The sequence below is a fragment of the Heterodontus francisci genome, chromosome 19 (genome assembly GCF_036365525.1).
Source record: "Heterodontus francisci isolate sHetFra1 chromosome 19, sHetFra1.hap1, whole genome shotgun sequence".
NCBI lineage: Eukaryota > Metazoa > Chordata > Chondrichthyes > Heterodontiformes > Heterodontidae > Heterodontus > Heterodontus francisci.
Window position 1 is genome coordinate 11,163,934 of NC_090389.1, and position 22,193 is coordinate 11,186,126.

The following is a 22,193-nucleotide window of genomic DNA, read 5'->3' on the forward strand; positions in this document are numbered from 1 at the left end:
GGCCTCACAGCAGTGGGGCACTGTGGGAACGCCATCAGCACACCGACTGCAGTGGTTCAAACAGGCAATTCAACGCCACCATCACACGGCCAGCAAAGAATCTGCAATAAATGCTGACTTGGCCAGCAAGCCGCACATCCCATAAATGGATAAATAAAATAAAAAACAGTGCCACTCACTATTCCCTCTCCAATCAGTGCCACTCACTATTCCTCCCCAATCAGTGCCCCCTCACACTATTCCCTCCCCAATCAGTGCCCCTCTCACTATTCCTCCCCAATCAGTGCCCCCCTCACTATTCCTCCCCAATCAGTGCCCCCCCTCACTATTCCTCCCCATCAGTGCCCCTTCTCACTATTCCCTCCACAATCAGTGCCCCCTCTCACTATTCCCTCCGCAGTCAGTGCCCCCCCCATGATTCCTCCCCAATCAGTGCCCCTTCTCACTATTCCCTCCTCAATCAGTGACCCCTCTCACTATTCCTCCCCAATCAGTGCCCCCCCTCACTATTACCTCCTCAATCAGTGCCCCTTCTCACTATTCCCTCCACAATCTTGTCTTATGAAGAAAGGCTGAGGGAGCTAGGGCTTTTCTCATTGGAGCGAAGAAGGATGAGAGGTGACTTGATAGAGGTGTACAAGATGATGAGAGGCATAGATAGAGTGGATAGCCAGAGACTTTTTCCCAGGGCGGAAAGGGCTATCACCAGGGGACATCATTTTAAGGTGATTGGAGGAAGGTTTAGGGGAGATGTCAGAGGTAGGTTCTTTACACAGAGAGTGGTGGGTGCGTGGAATGCACTGCCAGCGGTGGTAGTAGAAGCAGATACGTTAGGGACATATAAGCGACTCTTGGATAGGTACATGGATGATAGTAGAATGAAGGGTATGTAGATAGTTTGATCTTAGAGTAGGTTAAAGGGTCGCCACAACATCGTGGGCCGAAGGGCCTGTACTGTGCTGTACTGTTTTATGTTCTAATCAGTGCCCCCCTCACTATTCCTCCCCAATCAGTGCCCCCTCTCACTATTCCTCCCCAATCAGTGCCCCCTCCTCACTATTCCTCCCCAATCAGTGCCCCTTCTCACTGTTCCCTCCTCAATCAGTGTCCTGCCTCACTATTCCTCCCCAATCAGTGCCCCCCTCACAATTCCCTCCCCAATCAGTGCCCCTTCTCACTATTCCTTCCTCAATCAGTGCCCCCTCTCACTATTCCTCCCCAATCAGTGCCCCTTCTCACTGTTCCCTCCTCAATCAGTGTCCTGCCTCACTATTCCTCCCCAATCAGTGCCCCCCTCACAATTCCCTCCCCAATCAGTGCCCCTTCTCACTATTCCTTCCTCAATCAGTGCCCCCTCTCACTATTCCTCCCCAATCAGTGCCCCCTCTCATTATTCCTCCCCAATCAGCACCCCCTCTCACTATTCCCTCCTCATTGAGTGCCCCCTCTCACTATTCCTCTCCAATCAGTGCCCTCTCACTATTTCCTTTTTAATAGTATTCCATCTTGCCAGCTATTTGTATTATGTCTGTTCTGTATATAGTCTTACCTTTGCACACAAATACTAGACAGTGTAGACAAGGAGGAAGGAGCACACCTTTTTCACGAAAAACTTTTCTTGTCTGGTCATTCTGTTCCTACCATGATGTTATGCTCCATATCAGTTACCTGCTTAAGTATCTATATGGCCCCCTTGTACCATTTCCCCCAGTGGCCACCTCTAGTTCCCTGTGTCCCTTCCAGAAATACAATGTCTGTTATTATCACCTGACATTAAAGTGAAAATTACTTCTCAGCGATCACAATCTGCCATATCCGCTCTGTTTGTTCTGTAGTCATTTGCTTCTACACACAGTGCTATTGCACCCAAAAAGCTGCAAAGCTCTTCCCTATTTGTTTATGTCATGTGAGCTTATGTGTACTATGTCTCATTAGACACTAAAGTGGGTGTATGTGATTGTTATGAACCTTCAAGATTGTTTCCACTGGCAAGGTGGTCAGTAACCAAATGACAACAGATTTAAAATAATTGGCAAAACACCCAGAGGTAAGGTGAGAATTGGGTTTTACTCAGTGAATTGTTATAATCTGGAGTGCACTGCCTGAAAGGGAGATGGAAGCAGTTTTAGTAGCAGCTTTCAAAAGGGAATTGAATATATACTTGAAAAGGAAAATTTGCAGAGCAGGGGACTGGGACTAATTGGACTCAAAGAGTCGGTCTAGGCACAATGGAGCAAATGGCCTCCTTCTGTACAGTTTCTTTCTCACTTTTAATGGCTTATTATTTTCCACCTCTTGTTATCCAGCACTAGTAGGGTTACGTACTAATGTAAAAACTACAGAGGTTGTTTGGATTCTTTCATCTTAAGAGAATTACTCCTCAGAGGAAACTGAAGTCAGATATTTAAAAAAGGAAAAATAATTTGATAATTGATAAAAAGTAAGCAAAGTACAAATAATTGGGGGTAATTAGATGCAGATTCTGTTTCATAGCTTTGTCCATGAGCAATCCAATGGTTAATTTAATTTTTAATTTAGAGATACAGCACTGAAACAGGCCCTTCAGCCCACCGAGTCTGTGCTGACCAACAACCACCCATTTATACTAACCGTAATCCCATATTCACTACCACCTACCTACACTAGGGGCAGTTTACAATGGCCAATTTTACTTATCACCTGCAAGTCTTTTGCAAGTCTTTGGCTGTGGGAGGAAACCGGAGCACCCGGCGAAAACTCACGCGGTCACAGGGAAAACTTGCAAACTCCGCACAGGCAGTACCCAGAATTGAACCCGGGTCCCTGGAGTTGTGAGGCTGCAGTGCTAACCACTGCGCCGCCCCAGAAGCCCAACCTGAGGGATCTCTGTCAGACTTCATTGCCTGCGTTCTGGAGCACATTGTAGGGCTGGAAACAAAACATTTCTGATGATTATATTATTAATAATTATATTATTATTAATCACAATGATTAGATTTATTCAATTTACAGAAGACAAATGAGAACAATTAGTGTACAAGCCCCATCAAGCCTTTTATATAAAGACTCCATCGTAGAATTTGTTGGAGCTTTATGTTAAATCTCCTTTTTTTTGCTTCTGCTAAATGGACTAGTGTATGTATTAGCAGTCAGTGTGAATCATTTATCTAAATGAAATTCCCATCATATCTAGTAACTGTGCTCAAGTAGCAAATGAAGGGCTGGAGAGTCGAGCCTGGCTTGGGTGTCAAATTCAAACCTGACCTGGGCCCGAGCCCTTTCATTTTTCCAAATGCACGGACCGACCCGAAAATAACGTATTTTTGAAACAGAAAACGATCATAGACTTAAACAAAAACAAAACAGTACAGTCCAGCCCGACCCGACAGAAGTCCAAATGCTGGACACCGAATACAGACCCGACCCGACCCGAAGCTGACACATGTAGTCGGGTTTGGTCAGGTTCGGGCCGGGTAGCCAGGCTTTACTGGAGAGCACATTGCAGTCGGTATGCAGGAAATGGGCCAAGTGGCATAGAGCAGGTGAGTGGCTTGGGTTAAATAGGTCAGTCCTCTTCAATGGGCTGGTCAGTGAATATGATCGACTGTGTACGATGGGCTGGTCAGTGAATATGATCGACTGTGTACGATGGGCTGGTCAGTGAATATGATCGACTGTGTACGATGGGCTGGTCAGTGAATATGATCGACTGTGTACGATGGGCTGGTCAGTGAATATGATCGACTGTGTACGATGGGCTGGTCAGTGAATATGATCGACTGTACGATGGGCTGGTCAGTGAATATGATCGACTGTGTACGATGGGCTGGTCACTGAATATGATCGACTGTGTACGATGGGCTGGTCAGTGAATATGATCGACTGTGTACGATGGGCTGGTCAGTGAATATGATCGACTGTGTACGATGGGCTGGTCAGTGAATATGATCGACTGTGTACGATGGGCTGGTCACTGAATATGATGGACTGTGTACAATGGGCTGGTCAGTGAATATGATGGATTGTGTACGATGGGCTGGTCAGTGAATATGATCGACTGTGTACGATGGGCTGGTCACTGAATATGATCGACTGTGTACGATGGGCTGGTCAGTGAATATGATCGACTGTGTACGATGGGCTGGTCAGTGAATATGATGGATTGTGTACGATGGGCTGGTCAGTGAATATGATCGACTGTGTACGATGGGCTGGTCAGTGAATATGATCGACTGTGTACGATGGACTGGTCACTGAATATGATGGATTGTGTACAATGGGCTGGTCAGTGAATATGATCGACTGTGTACGATGGACTGGTCACTGAATATGATGGACTGTGTACAATGGGCTGGTCAGTGAATATGATGGACTGTGTACGATGGGCTGGTCAGTGAATATGATGGATTGTGTACAATGGGCTGGTCAGTGAATATGATCGACTGTGTACAGTGGGCTGGTCAGTAAATATGATGGATTGTGTACAATGGGCTGGTCAGTGAATATGATCGACTGTGTACAATGGGCTGGTCAGTGAATATGATGGACTGTGTACGATGGACTGGTCACTGAATATGATGGACTGTGTACAATGGGCTGGTCAGTGAATATGATGGACTGTGTACGATGGGCTGGTCAGTGAATATGATGGATTGTGTACGATGGGCTGGTCAGTGAATATGATCGACTGTGTACAATGGGCTGGTCAGTGAATATGATGGACTGTGTACGATGGGCTGGTCAGTGAATATGATGGATTGTGTACAATGGGCTGGTCAGTGAATATGATCGACTGTGTACGATGGACTGGTCACTGAATATGATGGACTGTGTACAATGGGCTGGTCAGTGAATATGATGGACTGTGTACGATGGGCTGGTCAGTGAATATGATGGATTGTGTACAATGGGCTGGTCAGTGAATATGATCGACTGTGTACAGTGGGCTGGTCAGTAAATATGATGGATTGTGTACAATGGGCTGGTCAGTGAATATGATGGATTGTGTACAATGGGCTGGTCACTGAATATGATGGATTGTGTACGATGGGCTGGTCAGTGAATATGATGGACTGTGTACGATGGGCTGGTCAGTGAATATGATGGATTGTGTACAATGGGCTGGTCAGTGAATATGATGGACTGTGTACGATGGGCTGGTCAGTGAATATGATGGATTGTGTACGATGGGCTGGTCAGTGAATATGATGGACTGTGTACGATGGGCTGGTCAGTGAATATGATGGACTGTGTACGATGGGCTGGTCAGTGAATATGATCGACTGTGTACGATGGGCTGGTCAGTGAATATGATCGACTGTGTACGATGGGCTGGTCAGTGAATATGATGGATTGTGTACAATGGGCTGGTCACTGAATATGATGGACTGTGTACAATGGGCTGGTCAGTGAATATGATGGACTGTGTACGATGGACTGGTCACTGAATATGATGGACTGTGTACAATGGGCTGGTCAGTGAATATGATGGACTGTGCACAATGGGCTGGTCAGTGAATATGATGGACTGTGTACAATGGGCTGGTCAGTGAATATGATGGACTGTGCACAATGGGCTGGTCAGTGAATATGATGGACTGTGCACAATGGGCTGGTCACTGAATATGATGGACTGTGCACAATGGGCTGGTCAGTGAATATGATGGACTGTGTACGATGGACTGGTCACTGAATATGATCGACTGTGTACAATGGGCTGGTCACTGAATATGATGGACTGTGCACAATGGGCTGGTCAGTGAATATGATGGACTGTGTACGATGGACTGGTCACTGAATATGATCGACTGTGTACAATGGGCTGGTCACTGAATATGATGGACTGTGTACGATGGACTGGTCACTGAATATGATGGACTGTGTACAATGGGCTGGTCAGTGAATATGATGGACTGTGTACGATGGACTGGTCACTGAATATGATGGACTGTGTACAATGGGCTGGTCAGTGAATATGATGGACTGTGTACAATGGGCTGGTCAGTGAATATGATGGACTGTGTACAATGGGCTGGTCAGTAAATATGATCGACTGTGTACAATGGGCTGGTCAGTGAATATGATGGATTGTGTACAATGGGCTGGTCACTGAATATGATGGATTGTGTACAATGGGCTGGTCACTGAATATGATGGATTGTGTACAATGGGCTGGTCACTGAATATGATGGATTGTGTACAATGGGCTGGTCAGTGAATATGATGGATTGTGTACAATGGGCTGGTCAGTGAATATGATGGATTGTGTACAATGGGCTGGTCACTGAATATGATGGATTGTGTACAATGGGCTGGTCACTGAATATGATGGATTGTGTACAATGGGCTGGTCAGTGAATATGATCGACTGTGTACGATGGGCTGGTCAGTGAATATGATGGATTGTGTACAATGGGCTGGTCAGTGAATATGATGGATTGTGTACAATGGGCTGGTCAGTGAATATGATGGATTGTGTACAATGGGCTGGTCACTGAATATGATGGATTGTGTACAATGGGCTGGTCAGTGAATATGATGGACTGTGCACAATGGGCTGGTCACTGAATATGATGGATTGTGTACAATGGGCTGGTCAGTGAATATGATGGACTGTGTACAATGGGCTGGTCAGTGAATATGATGGATTGTGTACAATGGGCTGGTCAGTGAATATGATGGATTGTGTACAATGGGCTGGTCAGTGAATATGATGGACTGTGTACAATGGGCTGGTCACTGAATATGATGGATTGTGTACAATGGGCTGGTCACTGAATATGATGGATTGTGTACAATGGGCTGGTCAGTGAATATGATGGACTGTGTACAATGGGCTGGTCACTGAATATGATGGATTGTGTACAATGGGCTGGTCAGTGAATATGATGGACTGTGTACAATGGGCTGGTCACTGAATATGATGGATTGTGTACAATGGGCTGGTCAGTGAATATGATGGATTGTGTACAATGGGCTGGTCAGTGAATATGATGGACTGTGTACAATGGGCTGGTCACTGAATATGATGGATTGTGTACAATGGGCTGGTCACTGAATATGATGGATTGTGTACAATGGGCTGGTCAGTGAATATGATGGACTGTGTACAATGGGCTGGTCACTGAATATGATGGATTGTGTACAATGGGCTGGTCACTGAATATGATGGATTGTGTACAATGGGCTGGTCAGTGAATATGATCGACTGTGTACAATGGGCTGGTCACTGAATATGATGGATTGTGTACAATGGGCTGGTCAGTGAATATGATGGATTGTGTACAATGGGCTGGTCAGTGAATATGATCGACTGTGTACAATGGGCTGGTCACTGAATATGATGGATTGTGTACAATGGGCTGGTCAGTGAATATGATGGACTGTGTACAATGGGCTGGTCAGTAAATATGATGGATTGTGTACAATGGGCTGGTCAGTAAATATGATGGATTGTGTACAATGGGCTGGTCAGTGAATATGATGGATTGTGTACAATGGGCTGGTCAGTGAATATGATGGACTGTGTACAATGGGCTGGTCAGTGAATATGATGGATTGTGTACAATGGGCTGGTCAGTGAATATGATGGATTGTGTACAATGGGCTGGTCAGTGAATATGATCGACTGTGTACAATGGGCTGGTCAGTGAATATGATGGACTGTGTACAATGGGCTGGTCAGTGAATATGATGGATTGTGTACAATGGGCTGGTCAGTGAATATGATGGATTGTGTACAATGGGCTGGTCAGTGAATATGATGGACTGTGTACGATGGGCTGGTCAGTGAATATGATGGATTGTGTACAATGGGCTGGTCAGTAAATATGATGGACTGTGTACGATGGGCTGGTCAGTGAATATGATGGATTGTGTACAATGGACTGGTCACTGAATATGATGGATTGTGTACAATGGGCTGGTCAGTGAATATGATGGACTGTGTACGATGGGCTGGTCAGTGAATATGATGGATTGTGTACAATGGGCTGGTCAGTGAATATGATGGATTGTGTACAATGGGCTGGTCAGTAAATATGATGGACTGTGTACGATGGGCTGGTCAGTGAATATGATGGACTGTGTACGATGGGCTGGTCAGTGAATATGATGGATTGTGTACAATGGGCTGGTCAGTGAATATGATGGATTGTGTACAATGGGCTGGTCAGTGAATATGATGGATTGTGTACAATGGGCTGGTCAGTGAATATGATGGACTGTGTACGATGGGCTGGTCAGTGAATATGATGGATTGTGTACAATGGACTGGTCACTGAATATGATGGATTGTGTAAGATGGGCTGGTCACTGAATATGATCGACTGTGTACAATGGGCTGGTCAGTGAATATGATGGACTGTGTACAATGGGCTGGTCACTGAATATGATCGACTGTGTACAATGGGCTGGTCACTGAATATGATCGACTGTGTACAATGGGCTGGTCAGTGAATATGATGGATTGTGTACAATGGGCTGGTCAGTGAATATGATGGATTGTGTACAATGGGCTGGTCAGTGAATATGATGGATTGTGTAAGATGGGCTGGTCACTGAATATGATCGACTGTGTACAATGGGCTGGTCAGTGAATATGATGGATTGTGTACAATGGGCTGGTCAGTGAATATGATGGATTGTGTACAATGGGCTGGTCAGTGAATATGATGGATTGTGTACAATGGGCTGGTCAGTGAATATGATGGATTGTGTAAGATGGGCTGGTCACTGAATATGATCGACTGTGTACAATGGGCTGGTCAGTGAATATGATCGACTGTGTACAATGGGCTGGTCAGTGAATATGATGGATTGTGTACAATGGGCTGGTCAGTGAATATGATGGATTGTGTACAATGGGCTGGTCAGTGAATATGATGGATTGTGTACAATGGGCTGGTCAGTGAATATGATGGATTGTGTACAATGGGCTGGTCAGTGAATATGATCGACTGTGTACAATGGGCTGGTCAGTGAATATGATGGATTGTGTACAATGGGCTGGTCAGTGAATATGATGGATTGTGTACAATGGGCTGGTCAGTGAATATGATGGATTGTGTACAATGGGCTGGTCAGTGAATATGATGGATTGTGTACAATGGGCTGGTCACTGAATATGATGGATTGTGTACAATGGGCTGGTCAGTGAATATGATGGATTGTGTACAATGGGCTGGTCAGTGAATATGATGGATTGTGTACAATGGGCTGGTCACTGAATATGATGGATTGTGTACAATGGGCTGGTGAATGAATATGATGGATTGTGCTAATGTCCCTGCAGTATTAATCCAGTGGTCCATGCAAATGCTGTGGGGATATGGGTTCGAATCCCACCACGGCAGATGGTGAAAATTCAGTTAATAAATCTGAAATTAAAAGCTAGTCTAATGGTGACCATGAAACCATTGTTGATTGTTGTAAAAGCCCATCTGGTTCACTAATGTCCTTTAGGGAGGGAAATCTTCCATCCTTACCTGGTCTGGCCCACATGTGACTGCAGACCACAGCAATGTGGTTGATTCATAAATGCCCTCTGAAGTGGCCCCAGGGTGAATGAGTGCCGAAAGGGAGGCCATTCAGTTGTATCAAACCGCTACGAAGCCTAAGAAAAGGAATGAAACCGGACAGACCACCCGGCATCGACCTAAACACTGGAAACGACATTCAAACTCAGCCCTGTCGACCCTGCAAAGTCCTCCTTACTAATGTCCAAATCCTAAACTTGGGAGAGCTGTCCCACAATACTCGTCAAGCAACACAGTCATACTGGTGAAATCATAACTTACAGACAATGTCACCATCATCACCATCCCTGGGTATGTATTGTCCCACCGGCAGGACAGACCCACCAGAGGTGGCAGCACAGTGGTATACAGTCAGGTGGGAGTTTCCCTGGGAGTCGCCTTCTGTCTCCCCAATGCCTGTCCACCATCTACAAGGCACAAGTCAGGAGTGTGATGGAATACTCTCCACCTGCCTAGATGGGTGCAGCTCCAACAACACTCAAGAAGCTCGACACCATCCAGGATAAAGCAGCCCACTTGATTGGCACCCCATTGACCACCTTCAACATTTACTTCCTTCACCACCAACACACAGTGGCAGCAGTGTGTACCATCTACAAGATGCACTGCAGCAACTCACCAAGGCTGCTTCGACAGCACCTTCCAAATCCGTGACCTCTACCACTTAGAAGGACAAGGGCAGCAAATGCATGGGAACACCACCACCTGCAAGTTCCCCTCCAGGCCACACACCATCCTGACTTGGAACTATGTTGCCGTTCCTTCACTGTCGCTGTGCAAAAATCTTGCAACTCCCTTCTAAACAGCGCTGTTGGTGTACCTACTGTCTAAGGACTGCAGTGGTTCAAGAATGCAGCTCTCCACCACCTTCTCGAGGGCAATTAGGGATGGGCAATAAATGCTAGCCTAGCCAGCGATGCCCGCATCCAATGAACGAACAAAAAAAAAACACCATTTTTTTTCTGCGTTGTCCCCCAGCAGCAGCACACCTCCATTAGCTGCTGCTTGGCATTCAACAGAGGAGTTTATGGCCCACAGCCCATGTTACTGAGATCTTTCAAAGAAAAGACTATTTCCAAATAAATGTTTCATGTAGTGAGGACAGAAATATCAAAATCAATAGATTGTGCTGCTATAATTTTACAGATTACATCAGAGAAGTACAAATAATTTGAAATAGAATCATTAAAGGATGAATTAATGCGCATTAATGATTTAAAAATCACTTACCCTGACAAAAAACAGGTACTCTAAAGTTACAGTGAGTGATCCTTAACCTGCTGAATAAACAGGAAATCTGTAGTTACACAGTGAGTGATCCTTACTCTGCTGAATAAATAGGAACTCTGTACAGTTACACAGTGAGTGACTGTTGCTTCCGAGGCTGGAGGTGGCACTGTCTTTCTCTAGTTCCACTTCTCCACGGGTCACAACATATATTTAAATGTTTTCTCAGTTACCGATACGGCCAATTATATACTCTATTACTCTATTTTATTTCAGAATAAAATCCACCAACCAGATTTCTTTAATAAACAGCAAAATTATCAATTTATTATAAAATAAGACTTATTCAGTAAAGGTGCAAAGCAGTAACACACAGATTGAAATATGAAAGTTCCCTTAAATTAGCCCACACACACACACACCCTGCCTGACTGGTTAAAGAAAAATAAAGACCTTTTCTCTCAGAGATCTCGTTACAAAAAAGACAAAAAAAAAACACTTTGGACAAATACTTGTTAATCCTTGAAGGAAAAGGATAAGATATGGAATGATAACAGTTGTTCCTTTATTCTGGCGTCCAAATACACGTAGAGGGCTGTCAATGTGATCTTTTTGGAGCAGTTCTCTTCAGGCAACGTTGCAGATTCGTCTGGCAGGCTTTCCAGGAGAAATGCGGCATCAGGGATTTCAGTTATCACACACCAAGTTCTCAGGGTTTCTCAGAGAGGTGGAGAAAAGATGACCCCCAACTGCCTCAAATCAATCCAAAATGAAACCAACTCTTGATCAGCATCAATCTTGACATGTCACTTCTCGGTAAACAACTCCCCCTAGTCACCAAGGCCCGTGTTGTTTATTTAGCTTAAGACATGTGACATCCAGTAAACAGAACGCTCAAGTCCCCACAGTGACCTTTTTTAAAAAAAATCAAAGTCCAGCACCTATGGAATCACTTCAGTCTACCAAATGAATCTATCTTCACAACCTTCAAGCACAAGTCCTCAAAAAATATTTTAAAATGGAAGCACTTTCATAATAGAGACCCTTACCCTGCTGAATAAACAGGAACTCTGTACAGTTACACAGTTAGTGGTCCTCACCCTGCTGAATACAGGGAAGTAGTTTGTAAGTAGTGTGATAACTCTGGTTACGCAGTCAGGAATGTGGTTTGCCTGTACATATGTACACATGGTGCGCTCTGTGGTATTGCACACCTCTCCTGAAAACATTTACCCGATTATGGGTAAATATGCTTTCATGGTACAGCAGTGCAGCTGATTCCACAACAAATGATTGTCCCTCCGTCTGCCACACCCCATAATATCAGGTGTAAGCATCTAGAAGCTTAAGTTGTATATTTGATGACACGAGCTGCAGTATGTGGATTCGCAGAGCCAGAGCTGTCTGTAAACATGGTGAAATCGCTAAGACCAGTGACTGGTATGCCAAGATTTTTATCATATTTTGTAACAGTCAGCCTCTGGATCCTGGCCAGTTTTTTTTTATTCATTCATGGGATGTGGGCGTCGCTGGCCAGGCCAGCATTTATTGCCCATCCCTAATTGTCCTTGAGAAGGTGGTGGTGAGCTGCCTTCTTGAACCGCTGCAGTCCATGTGGGGTAGGCACACCCACGGTGCTGTTAGGAAGGGAGTTCCAAAATTTTGACCCAGCGGCAGTGAAGGAACGGCGATATAGTTCCAAGTCAGGATGGTGTGTTACTTGGAGCGGAACTTGCAGATGGTGGTGTTCCCATGTATTTGCTGCCCTTGTCCTTCTAGTTGGTAGAGGTCACGGGTTTGGAAGGTGCTGTCTAAGGAGCCTTGGTGCATTGCTGCAGTGCATCTTGTAGATGGTACACACTGCTGCCACTGTGCATCGGTGGTGGAGGGAGTGAATGTTTGTGGATGGGGTGTCAATCAAGCGGGCTGTTTTGTTCTGGATGGTGTCGGGCTTCTTGAGTGTTGTTGGAGCTGCACCCATCCAGGCAAGTGGAGAGTATTCCATCACATTCCTGACTTGTGCCTTGTAGATGGTGGACAGGCTTTGGGGAGTCAGGAGGTGAGTTACTCGCCTCAGGATTCCTAGCCTATAACCTGCTCTTGTAGCCACGGTATTTATATGGCTACTCCAGTTCAGTTTCTGGTCAATGGTAACCCCTAGGATGTTGATAGTGGGGGATTCAGCTTGAATGTCAAGGGGAGATGGTTAGATTCTCTCTTGTTGGAGATGGTCATTGCCTGGCACTTGTGTGGCGCGAATGTTACTTGCCATTTATCAGCCCAAGCCTGGATATTGTCCAGGTCTTGCTGCATTTCTACACGGACTGCTTCAGTATCTCAGGAGTCACGAATGGTGCTGAACATGGTGCAATCATCAGCGAACATCCCCACTTCTGACCTTATGATTAAAGGAAGGTCATTGATGAAGGAGCTGAAGATGGTTGGGTCTAGGACACTACCCTCAGAAACTCCTGCAGTGATGTCCTGGAGCTCAGATGATTGACCTCCAACAACCACAATCATCTTCCTTTGTGCTAGGTATGACTCCAGCCAGCGGAGGCTTTTCTCCCTGATTCCCATTGACCTCAGTTTTGCTAGGGCTCCTTGATGCCATACTCGGTCAAATGCTGCCTTGATGTCAAGGGCAGTCACTCTCACCTCACCTCTTGAGTTCAGCTCTTTTGTCATGTTTGAACCAAGGCTGTAATGAGGTCAGGAGCTGAGTTGCCCTGGCGGAACCCAAACTGAGCGTTACTGAGCAGGTTATTGCTAAGCAAGTGCACCTTGATGGCACTGTTGATGACACTTTCCATCACTTTACTGATGATTGATAGTAGGCTGATGGGGCGGTAATTAGCCGGGTTGGACTTGTCCTGCTTTTTGTGTACAGGACATACCTGGGCAATTTTCCACATTGCAGGGTAGATGCCAGTGTTGTAGCTGTACTGGAACAGCTTGGCTAGGGGCGCTGCAAGTTCTGGAGCACAGGTCTTCAGTACTATTGCCGGAATATTGTCAGGGCCCATAGCTTTTGCAGTATCCAGTGCCTTCAGTTGTTCCTTGATATCACGCGGAGTGAATCGAATTGTCTGAAGTCTGGCATCTGTGATGTTGGGGACTTCAGGAGGATGCCGAGATGGATCATCAACTCGGCACTTTTGGCTGAAGATTGTTGCAAATGCTTGAGCCTTATCTTTCGCACTGATGTGCTGGGCTCCCCCATCATTGAGGATGGGGATATTTGTGGAGTCACCTCCTCCAGTTAGTTGTTTAATTGTCCACCACCATTCACGGCTGAATGTGGCAGGACTGCAGAGCTTAGATCTGATCTGTTGGTTATGGGATCGCTTAGCTCTGTCTATCGCATGCTGTTTACGCAGTTTGGCACGCAAGTAGTCCTGGGTTGTAGCTTCACCAGGTTGACACATTTTGAGGTATGCCTGGTGCTGCTACTGGCATGCCCTCCTGCACTCTTCATTGAACCAGGGTTGGTCACCTGGCTTGATGGTAATGGTAGAGTGGGGGATATGCTGGGCCATGAGGTTACAGATTGTGGTTGAGTACAATTCTGCTGATGGCCCACAGCGCCTCATGGATGCCCAGTTTTGCACTGCTAGATCTGTTCGAAATCTATCCCATTTAGCACGGTGGTAGTGCCACACAACACGATGGACAGTGTCCTCAATGTGAAGGCAGGACTTCGTCTCCACAAGGACTGTGCGGTGGTCACTCCTACCAATACTGTCATGGACAGAAGCATCTGCGGCAGGCAGATTGGTGAGGACGAGGTCAAGTATGTTTTTCCCTCGTGTTGGTTCCCCCACCACCTGCCGCAGACCCAGTCTAGCAGCTATGTCCTTTAGGACTCGGCCAGCTAGGTCAGTAGTGGTGCTACTGAGCCACTCTTGGTGATGGACATTGAAGTCCCTCACCCAGAGTACATTTTGTGCCATTGCCACCCTCAGTGCTTCCTCCAAGTGCTGTTCAACATGGAGGAGTACTGAGTCATCAGCTGAGGGAGGGCGGTAGGTGGTAATCAGTAGGAGGTTACCTTGCCCATGTTTGACCTGATGCCATGAGACTTCATGGGGTCCAGAGTCGATGCTGAGGACTCCCATGGCAACTCACTCCCTATTGTATACCACTGTGCCACCACCTCTGCTGGGTCTGTCCTGCCAGTGGGATAGGACATACCCGGGGATGGTGATGGCAGTGTCTGGGACATTGTCAGTAAGGTATGATTCCATGAGTATGACTATGTCAAGCTGTTGCTTGACTAGTCTGTGGGACAGCTCTCCCAACTTTGGCACAAGCCCCCAGATGTTAGTAAGGAGGACTTTGCAGGGTCAACAGGGCTGGGTTTGCTGTTGTCGTTTCCGGTGCCTAGGTCGATGCCGGGTGGTCCGTCCGGTTTCATTCCTTTTTATTGACTTTGTAGCGGTTAGGTACAACTGAGTGGCTTGCTAGGCCATTTCAGAGGGCATGTAAGAGTTAACCACATTGCTGTGGGTCTGGAGTCACATGTAGGCCAGACCAGGTAAGGACAGCAGATTTCCTTCCCTGAAGGACATTAGTGAACCAGATGGGTTTTTCCAACAATCGACAATGGTTTCATGGCCATCATTAGACTAGCTTTTAATTCCAGATTTATTAATTAAATTCAAATTCCGCCTTCTGCTGTGGTGGGATTCGAACCCATGTCCCCAGAGAAATACCCTGGGTCTCTGGGTTACTTTCGGGTTAGTGATGGCTGTACAAGCCAGCAACAGTAGCATAAATCAGAGGCAATATAAGGGAAGTTCTCAGCCCCTGATGCTGCAGTCAGGTTGAGAACAGCTCTTTGGATCAGGTCCCTGCCTTACCCCATGTCCTTCCTTCCTGGGTCTTGATAAGAAACTGCAGAGTCCAGCTTCTCACACAGGTTTAAAGAATGGGAGAGTGATGGGTGGAGGTTCATCCTCTGAAAAACAACATGAAAGAGAGAACTTGCATTTATACAGCTGATCACACCCTCGGAATACCTTAAAGCATTTCACATCCAGTCAATAACTTTGAATTACAATCTCTGTTGTTAGCATCCAATGTTATATACAAGAATGAGATTGAGGTTTTCTAATCCTAACTGATTTCTCCAAGGGAAACAGAAGAGTCCTGAAAGGATTATTGAGAATCTTGCTGAGGTGAGAGTGACTGCCCCTGACAACAACGCAGCATTTGACTGGCTGTGGCATCAAGGAGCCCTAGCAAAATTGAAGTCAATGGGAATCAAGAGTAAAAATCTCCGCTGGTTGGAGTCATACCTAGTACAAAGGAGGATGGTTGTGGTTGTTGGAGGCCAATCATCTCAGTCCCAGGGTATCACTGCAGGAGTTCCTCAGGATAGTGTCCTCGGCCCAACTATCTTCAGCTGCTTCATCAATGATCTTCCCTCCATCATAAGGTCACAAATGGGGATGTTCGCTAATGATTGCACAATGTTCATCACCATTCGCAACTCCTCAGATACTGAAACAGGCCCTGTCCACATGCAGCAAGAACTGGACAAAATTCAGACTTGGGCTGCTAATTGGCAAGTAACATTCATGCCACACAAGTGCCAGGCAATGACCATCTCCAACAAGAGAGAATCTAACCATCCCCTCTTGACATTCAATGGCATTACCATCACTGAATCCCCCACTATCAACATCCTGCGGGTTACCATTGATCAGAAACTTAACTGGATCTGCCACATAAATACCGTGGCTACAAGAGCAGGTCAGGGGCTAGGAACCCTGCCGCAGGTAACTCACCACCTAACTCCCCATCTACAAGGCACAAGTCAGGAGGCTTTGGAAAGGGTACAGAAGAGGTTTACCAGGATGTTGCCTGGTCTGGAGGGCATTAGCTATGAGGAGAGGTTGGATAAACTCGGATTGTTTTCACTGGAACGACGGAGGTGGAGGGGCGACATGATAGAGGTTTACAAAGTTATGAGTGGCATGGACAGAGTGGATAATCAGAAGCTTTTTCCCAGGGTGGAAGAGTCAGTTACTAGGGGACATAGGTTTAAGGTGCGAGGGACAAAGTTTAGAGGGGATGTGCGAGGCAAGTTTTTTATACAGAGGGTGGTGAGTGCCTGGAACTTGCTGCCGGAAGAGATGGTGGAAGCAGGAACGATAGCGACGTTTAAGAGGCATCTTGACAAATACATGAATAGGATGGCAATAGAGGGATACGGTCCCCGGAAGTGCAGAAGGTTTTAGTTGAGGCAGGCATCATGATCGGCGCAGGCTTGGAGGGCCGAATGGCCTGTTCCTGTGCTGTACTGTTCTTTGTTCTTTCTTTGTTCTTTAATACTCTCCACTTGCCTGGATGCGTGCAGCTCCAACAACACTCAAGAAGCTCGACACCATCCAGGAAAAAGCAGCCACTTGATCGGCACCTGATCCACCACCTTAAACATTCACTCCCTTCACCACTGACGTTATGTGGCAGCGGAGAGTATCATATGCACTGCACTGATGCACTGCAGCAACTCACCAAGGCTCCTTCGACAGCACCTTCCAAGGTGGGAACACCACTACCTGCAAGTTCCCCTCCGAGCCACACATCATCCTGACTTGGAACTATATTGTTGTTCCTTCACCATTGCTAGGTAAAAATCCTGGAACTCCCTCCCTAACGGCACTGTGGGTGTACCTGCAGCAGTTCAAGAAGGTGGCTCACCACCACCTTTTCAAGGGCAATCAGGGATAAGCAACAAATTCTGGTCTTGCCAAAAATGCTCACATCCCTTGAAAAATTAAAAAAAATTTGAGTGAAGTGTCAGCGTGAATCCAAAAGCATGGGATGGGGGCATCGACCATGTCTGCTGGCTATGTGATGATTAGGCAGCCACAGCCTAAGGGTTATAATCTCTTTTTGTTTTCTTGCAGCCCACCAGTGAGGAAGACCTGTGCCCTATCTGTTACGCGCACCCAATCTCTGCCGTCTTCAGGCCATGTTCTCATAAATCCTGCAAGTAAGCCCAACCTCAGCTAAACTTGAGGCTAAGTCCTCTTGTACAAACTGTGACAACGTTCATATATTGACATTTATCTTGTCTCTGTTCTTCGCAAAGAATTTTACAATGCAGAAACAGACCATTTGGTCCAACAAGTATATGTCACACAAACCTCCTCTACCCCTATTCGTCTAACTCTATTAGCATATCCCTCTTCTGCATCTGTGCTATTTACCTCAATTACTCCATGTGATAGCAAGTTCCATATTCTAACCACTCTTTGGGTAAAATGTTTCTCCTGAATTCCGTATTGGATTTATTCATTAATATTTTATATTTATGGCCCCTAATTTTGGACTCCTGCACAAATGGAAACATCTTTTACTTTTACCTTATCGAACCCCTTCATAATTTTAAAGACCTCTATTAGATCACCTCTCCCTGTCTTTCCTTCTCTGCAGAAAAGAGCCCCAGCCTGTTCAGTCTTTCCTGATAATTCTAACCTTTCAGATCTGGTATCATCCCCATTAATGTTAATTTGTACTTTCTGCAGTGTTTCTGTGTCCTTTCTGTAATATGGAGAACCAACTGTGCACATTATTCTAAGAGTTCTATATAAGTTTTACATATCTTCTTTGCTTTGGAATTTGATTCCTTTAGAAATGAAACTCAGTACTTTGTTTGCACATTTTATGGCCTTATTAACCTGTGTCGCTACTTTTAGTGATTTATATATCTGTATCCCTTTGTTCCTCTACCCTATTTAGACTGTTATTTTCCAAGGAGTATGTGGCCACCTTATTTCTCCTAGCAAAATGCACCACAGTGCATTTATCTATTACATAGAATATAGAGTCAATGGTACAAAAACAGGCCATTCAGCCAAGCAGTCCATGCCAGCATTTATGCTGCACTCGACCCCCTCCTCCCATCCTACCTCATCTGACAGCCATAATAACCCTCTCTTCCCTTCTCCTTCATATGCTTATCTGGCTTCCCGTTAAATACATCTATACTATTCATCTCAACCACTGTCTATGGTGGCAAGTTTCACATTCTCATCACTCTCTGAGTAAAGAAGTTTCTTCCAAATTCCCCATTTGATTTCTTGGTGACTGCCTTTGTTATTGATGGCCTCTAGTTTTGCTTTTCCCCACAAGTGGAAACACTCTGTCTGTGTTTACTCTAGCAAAACCTTTCATAATATTGAAGATCTCTAATAGATCACCCCTCCGCTGCCTTTTTACAAGAGAAAAAAAGCCCAGCCTAATGATCCTTTCCAGATAGGTACAACCTCACAATTATGGCATTATCCTTGTAAATCTTCTCTGCACCCTCTCCAGTGCCTCTATATCCTTATTATAACATGACAACCAGAATGTACACAGTACTTCAAGTTGATCTAACTAAGGTTCAATACAAGTTTAGCGTAACTTCTCTACTTTTCAATCTATCCCTCTAGAAATAAACCCGAGTGCTTGGTTTGCTTTTTTTAATGGCTTTATTAATTTGTGTGTTTGTACTCCCAGATCCTTTTGCTCCTCTACTCTATTTAGATTCTTATTTTTCAAGTGATATGCTTAGTTTTCTTACCAAAATGTAGTACCTCAATTATCTGTATTGAAAATCCACAAGTTGATTAATGTTGTCTTGTGTTTTTTGCAGTGTTCCTCATTGTTAACTAAAACCCTGTAATATGATGTCATTCTCAAATTTTGATTTTGTACTTCAAGTTCCCTGATCCAAATTGTTAGTATAAATTGTGAACAGTGGTGGTCCCAGCAGTGATCCTTGTGGAACACCACTTCCCACCATCGACCACTCCGGATAACTACCTTTAACCCCTACTCTCTGTTTTCTGTTTTGTACTAGTCCCCTGTCACCACATGCTTTGACCTTAGTCATGAGTCAACTATGCAGGAGCTTATTGGAGACCTTTTGAAAGTCCATGTATATTATCTCCACTGCATTACCATTGTCTGCTGTTTCTAAGAACAGGAATAGGATTAGGCCATTCAGCCCCTCAAACTTGTTTCATCGTTCAATTAGATCCTGGCTGATCTGTAACAATTCCATCTACTCGCCTTAGTTTCATATCCCTTAATACACTTACTTGCCTAACAAAAATCTATCCATCTTAGTTTTGAAATTTTCAGTTGACTCCTAGTCTCAACATATTTGTGTGATTAAGTGCTTCCTGACATCACTCCTGAATGTCCTAGCCCTAATTTTAAGATTATATCCCCTTTTTCTGGACTTGCTCACCAGATGAAATAGTTTTTCTCTATCTACCCTATCAAATCCTTTAATTATCTTCAACACCTCAATTTGATCACTCAATCTTCTATACTCAAGGCAATGCAAATCTAGACTGTGCAATCTGACCTCATCATTTAACTTTTTAGCCACAGTATCAGTCTGATGAATGTTTTGTTCCTTCAAAGAATTTAATAAGGCTGGTCAAGCAACACCTGCCCTTTTAAAATCTGTGCTGTTTACTCTTCATTATATTTTTGGTTCCCAGATGTTTTTCTATCACATTTTTTAATAAAGATTCCAATATTTTGCATTCAATTTAAGATCTTGAATATTTCAGTTAGGGCACCCCTAAGACTTCTGCAAAACATTCACAGTTTCTGCAGCCATCCTTCACGGTTCAGGTACCTGATCCCAGATCGCAGTCAGTTGCCCTTCACTGCCCCCTCTCCAATGCCTGTATTTCTTTCTCATGATACGAGGGCCAGAACTGGTCCCGGTACTACAGCCGAGGCCGGACCGCTGTTCTGTACAAACTCACAGTCACTTGTTGAAATCAGTGCCCTCTCCCTGTGGCTGTACAGCCAAAGATCCCCTTTGCTGTCTGCTGTCACACCGTATACTAATGCCTATAGTGATGCATCCAGCAATACCCAGTATCACCCCGACCCTACCCCTGCCAGTGTCCTGTTCAGTGCAATAATCCCATTTATCTTATACTCCCTGTCTCTGTAACCTCATATTGTTATTAAGGCACTGAAAGAGGCCATTCGGCCCATCGAATCCATGCTGGTTTTCTGTAGAGCAATCGAGATAGTCCCATTTTCCTTCTGTCTCCCCATAGTCCTGCAAGTTTATTCTCCTCGAGCTCATCCAGTTTCCTTTTGAAATCATTGGTCATCTCCACTTCCAACACCCTCATAACCTACAACCATTTGAAACAGAAATTGTTGGAAATAGTCAGCAGATCTGGCAGCATCTGTGGAGAGAGAAACAGAGTTAATGTTCCAGGCTCATCTCCAACTCTTCCCTTCCTCGACTTTTCTGTCTCCATTTCTCAGGATAGGCTATCAGCCAATATTCACTATAAGCCCACTGACTCCCACAGCTACCTCGACACTCACACCCTGCTTTCTGTAAGGACTCCATCCCATTCTGCCAGTTTCTCTGTCACATCTGTTCTGGTGATGCAACATTCCATACCAGCACTTCTGATATGTCACCTTCTTCCTCAACAAAGGAGCATCCAACCCCATCGTTGTTGACGGGACCCTCAATCATGTCCAACCCATTTCCCGCCACTTCCCTTCTCTCACAGAACCTTGTCCTCACCTTCCACCCCACCAGCCTCCGCATTCAACCAATCATCCTCTGCCATTTCCACCAGAAAACACATCATCCCCTCCCTTTTCAGATTCTGGAGGGAGCGTTCCTTCCTCAACACCACGGTGAACTCCTCAATCACTCCGACTTCCCTGCCCCCTTTCCACGGCACTTTTCCATGCACGTGCAGGAGATGCAACACCTCCTCTCCTCACTGTCCAAGGCCCCAGTCACTCCTTCCAGGTGAAACAGTGATTGACGTGTACTTCTTTCAATTTAGTATACTCTATTCGCTGCTCACAATGTGGTCTGCTGTACACTGGGGAGACCAAACGCAAATTGGGTGACTGCTGTGCGGAATACCTCTGTTCAGTGCACGAGCATGACTCCAGCTTCTGTCGCCTGTCCTTTAATTCTTCACCTTGCTCTCACGCTAACCTCTCTGTCCTCGGCCTCCTGCAATGCTCCAGTGAAACTCAACGTAAGCTCGAGGAACAGCACCTCATCCTGCAATTAGGCACTTTACAACCTTCTGGACTCAACAATAAATTCATCAATTTCAGACCATAATCTCTGCTCACATTTTGTTTCCTTTTCTTTGCATATTTCAATACACCTGCTCTAGGCACATCTTTTGTTTGTTTCTTTTCTTGCCCCATTACCACTCCCATTGGCCTTGCACGACTCTCTCCTGTCTTCCATCCTATCGCGGACCTTCCCTTCTGTCCTTTGTCCCACCCGCTCCATATCACCTGCTAAAAACCTAATTACATTTCTAACTTTTCCCAGTTCTGATGAAAGGTGACAGACCTGAAATGTTAACTCTTTCTCTCTGCACAGATGCTGCCAGATCTGCTGAGTATTTCCCGTATTTACTGGTTTTACTT

The 22,193-nt window shown here is 45.3% G+C and overlaps 1 protein-coding gene across 4 annotated transcripts in view; it reads left to right on the top strand.

Annotated features, from left to right (window-relative positions):
- The window catches only part of LOC137379949 (E3 ubiquitin-protein ligase RNF123), a 536,536-nt gene that overhangs the window by 510,071 nt on the left and 4,272 nt on the right, over positions 1 to 22,193 (top strand). For all 4 annotated transcript variants that reach the window (XM_068051365.1, XM_068051363.1, XM_068051364.1 and 1 more), the window contains one exon: positions 17,660 to 17,745. In XM_068051365.1, coding sequence (XP_067907466.1) covers positions 17,660 to 17,745 — 86 coding nt within the window. The remainder of the gene's footprint in view (positions 1 to 17,659; positions 17,746 to 22,193) is intronic.